This window comes from Larimichthys crocea, chromosome XIII, assembly GCF_000972845.2.
Source record: "Larimichthys crocea isolate SSNF chromosome XIII, L_crocea_2.0, whole genome shotgun sequence".
Lineage (NCBI taxonomy): Eukaryota > Metazoa > Chordata > Actinopteri > Sciaenidae > Larimichthys > Larimichthys crocea.
In genome coordinates, this window is record NC_040023.1 from 16,708,669 (window position 1) to 16,711,935 (window position 3,267).

General features: G+C 37.5%; 1 protein-coding gene across 1 annotated transcript; it reads left to right on the forward strand.

Moving 5' to 3' along the window:
* The first annotated feature begins 491 nt into the window (after positions 1-491).
* On the forward strand, positions 492-2,810 carry LOC104923044 (DLA class II histocompatibility antigen, DR-1 beta chain-like). Its single transcript, XM_019270682.1, has 5 exons — positions 492-600; positions 756-1,016; positions 1,883-2,164; positions 2,281-2,400; positions 2,733-2,810. The coding sequence occupies exons 1-5, from the start codon at positions 543-545 to the stop codon at positions 2,756-2,758; spliced, it is 747 nt and encodes a 248-aa protein (XP_019126227.1). The 5' UTR covers positions 492-542; the 3' UTR covers positions 2,759-2,810.
* Positions 2,811-3,267: the final 457 nt, after the last annotated feature.

Consider the following 3,267-nt stretch of genomic DNA (forward strand, 5'->3'; position numbering starts at 1 on the left):
AATAATATATAAAGCAGTAAAAACCTTTTTTTGCTCTATAATTAGAACTATTGCCTGAAAATTTAACCCATTTCTCACTTTTCTGTGTGATCCATTATGTGTATAATCAAAAGTTTCATGACATTAGCTGCTTTAATTCAAGATGAGCTAAAATACTTCACTAATAAATCAGCTCATTGATCAATACTGATTTTGAATCACTTTAATAAATGATATGAAATTAAATAATGTTCGTGATAAATCTGAAACTAGGGCCAAAGAGGAACTGGACTGCTGTCAGGATAGCTGGACTTCTGCCGGTCATGTGTTTGTTTGTTTTTACAAGAAGAACAAGAGTGGTAAAAATAAAGGTTAGGGTGTGGTGTCACTATGGATTACCAGAACACTTTAGCCTTTCCTGTAACACCATGCAAGACGAAATTTGTGTGGATAAATGGCACACATACTTTATGCCACACCTACTTCAAAAATTTGGTTATTGTTGAGCTGTGTTGCTTCACTTCCTCATACGCTCAGAGCAAGATTAATTTACTTTCATTACCATGTGGATTTACAGATTATTTCCACCGCTGTGTCTGCTCCTTTTATTTGCAAAAACAGGTAGGTAACATTAAAATAATAATTGCAATTAAAATAATTGCAGAAATACTGCTGTTAAAAACAGCACAATGACAATGTCGACAGAGTGTGTGTGAATGGGTAGTGCAACTTTCTACCTCATTTATTACTCCAATAATTGTTGTATTATGTTACAGATGCTCTCTTTGGTCATGGTTTTATTCGTTGCCTGTTCACATCCCTTGAGGATCTTGTTTATCTGGAGCAAGTCTACATGAATAAGGAGCTTCTGCTCCAATTCAACAGCACTTCGGGAAGGTATACCGGCTACACAGAGCAAACAATACAAATTGCAGATGGCTTAAACCAAAACTCCAGTTTTTTGAGAGAAGCAAAGAAGAATGAAGAGAAATGCAGAACCCACATGAGATGGATACTTGAAAATCTTTCAGGGACAGGTAATTTTGGTGATCAGAGCTGAAACCCTGATAATTACAGTATAGGTATTTAATATATATGTTGCTCCCTGATTACCTATAGTAGGTCACAACAAGTACAAATGAAGAAACAACATGTGTGTTTAAGAGGTATTGAACATGTATTTTCTAAATTTATGAATACCTATTTAATAATTACAGAATTATGTAACATTTTATTGAGGTATATTGGACAAATGTGTGTTGTTTGTTTGATGGCTCTGAATCAAAGTCCAAGGTCTCTGGATAAAACCGAATGAGGCTGGCTAAGATAGCAACATTATCAGTCATTTGGAGTCATGTTTCAGGCCACTTAGTGAATGAAGGTCCAATATTCACACTGTTTTAGCCCTGAGAGAAATATCTGGCTATCTTTCGCTTATAAATCAGTGGGAGTGGGAGTGTACATTGGGATTTTTTTGTGTTATTTCACTGAAATACCCAAAAATGACGTTATGAGAGTGACCTCAGTAAGCCAAAACTGTGAAGTTGTGGGCTGGACAACAATGAGTTGAAACTCGCTTAAAGGGGGCTGCAGACCAAGGTGATAATTTCTCTGTATGTTCACTGTTAGTAGTGACTATGTTAGAAATATTGTTTAAAGCAACTTTAAGGAGATTTCTGCAGCTAATATAGAATACAATAGTTGCTGTAATATTAGAGCTAATATATTTTTCTTGGTTATTAAGTTATTAACCACTAATTATTTTAATATCCATTGTGAAATTAAGTGTACTTTCTGTACTTTCCTGTTAGGTGATAGGTATCCAGTAGTATATGCCATATATTTACACTGTAATTTGCAGGTAGTCTTGAGTGTTACAGAAACTCTTTGTTCCTCCCCCAAGTCGAGCCATACGTCAGGCTGAGGTCAGTCGAGGCAGTGGGCAGCACACATCCAAGCATGCTCGCCTGCAGTGCTTACAGCTTTTATCCTAAACGAATTCGAATGACTTGGCTGAGGAATGGACAAGAGGCGACATCTGATGTGTCGTCCACTGAAGAACTGCCAGATGGGAATTGGCTCTATCAAATCCACTCCTATCTGGAGTTTACACCCAGACCAGGAGAGAAAATCTCCTGTATGGTGGAGCACGCCAGCTTGAAGCAGCCCGAGATTTATGACTGGGGTAAGAGGGTCACATGAAGTACAACAGGTTATACTGGATTGAAGGGCACAATTGTTCTTGCTTCTGCTTTTCTGTATCAATAATAACATACCACTTTGTGATAAATGTGTTTTCAGAGGCGGTGACAGATGAATCAGAGAGGAACAAGATGGCTGTTGGTGCAGCTGGTCTGCTGCTGGGTCTGGTGTTCTTCTTAACTGGGCTGATTTACTTCAGATGCAAGAAGAATGCTGCTGGTAAGAGACCAAATTAACAAACAACACAAAAAAAATCAACAAAGTCAAATATTTTAGACGTTTAGTGTCAGCACTGAGGCAAATAGTCCGTGGAGATAAATAGTTCTCATTTAAAGACTATAAAGACAGAACATCGTTCTTCTGATGCCATTATACGACAGTTGTTACTACCTGAAAAAAACTTGTTCTTCATCACTGCTGGGAGTCGATGAATTGATGCATTTGTGTCAGAAAAGTTTTATTGTTTAATTAGCTTTAAGGAAATCATGAAAAGTTTTTAGTTTTTAACAAATTATTGTGACTATGTGTTTTTCTTTTTGTTTTTATTCTAGGACGGGTGTTGGTTCCACAAAGTTGAGATTTGTATTGAAAGGAGGTTCCTGGTGTGTACCCCATGTATCAAAGAGTCCGGCCCGGGTCCAATTAAATTAAATTCCTGTAGCCTTTTGCTGCACATCATTCTACCTCTCTCTTCAGCTGCACTATCCAATAGAGACAGAAGCCCACAAAAAATATAGAGAAAAAGGAGGATCCGGCGAAGGATCAAACAAAAAGGATAAATAAGAAGACTTTAAGTGAACACGCAGTATCTACAGGAATGATTTATGTTTTAATATTAACTTTATCAAATGTAACAATATGTAAATATACCTGCAAATGTCACTTTGTTCAGTTAAGAGTGAGGTCTTGTCCTTATTCTTCAATGTTTCTACTAACAATAGTCTGCTCGTGACAATCAGGGCACAACACAGGATTGTTTCTTCTTTGTCCCCTGCTGGGGCTCAGCCTGCCAGCTGCTGTGCAGAACACAGAAAGGGAAATTCCCCAATGTCCTCCCCTCTTTCCCCTCATTTTAATAGTTTAAAA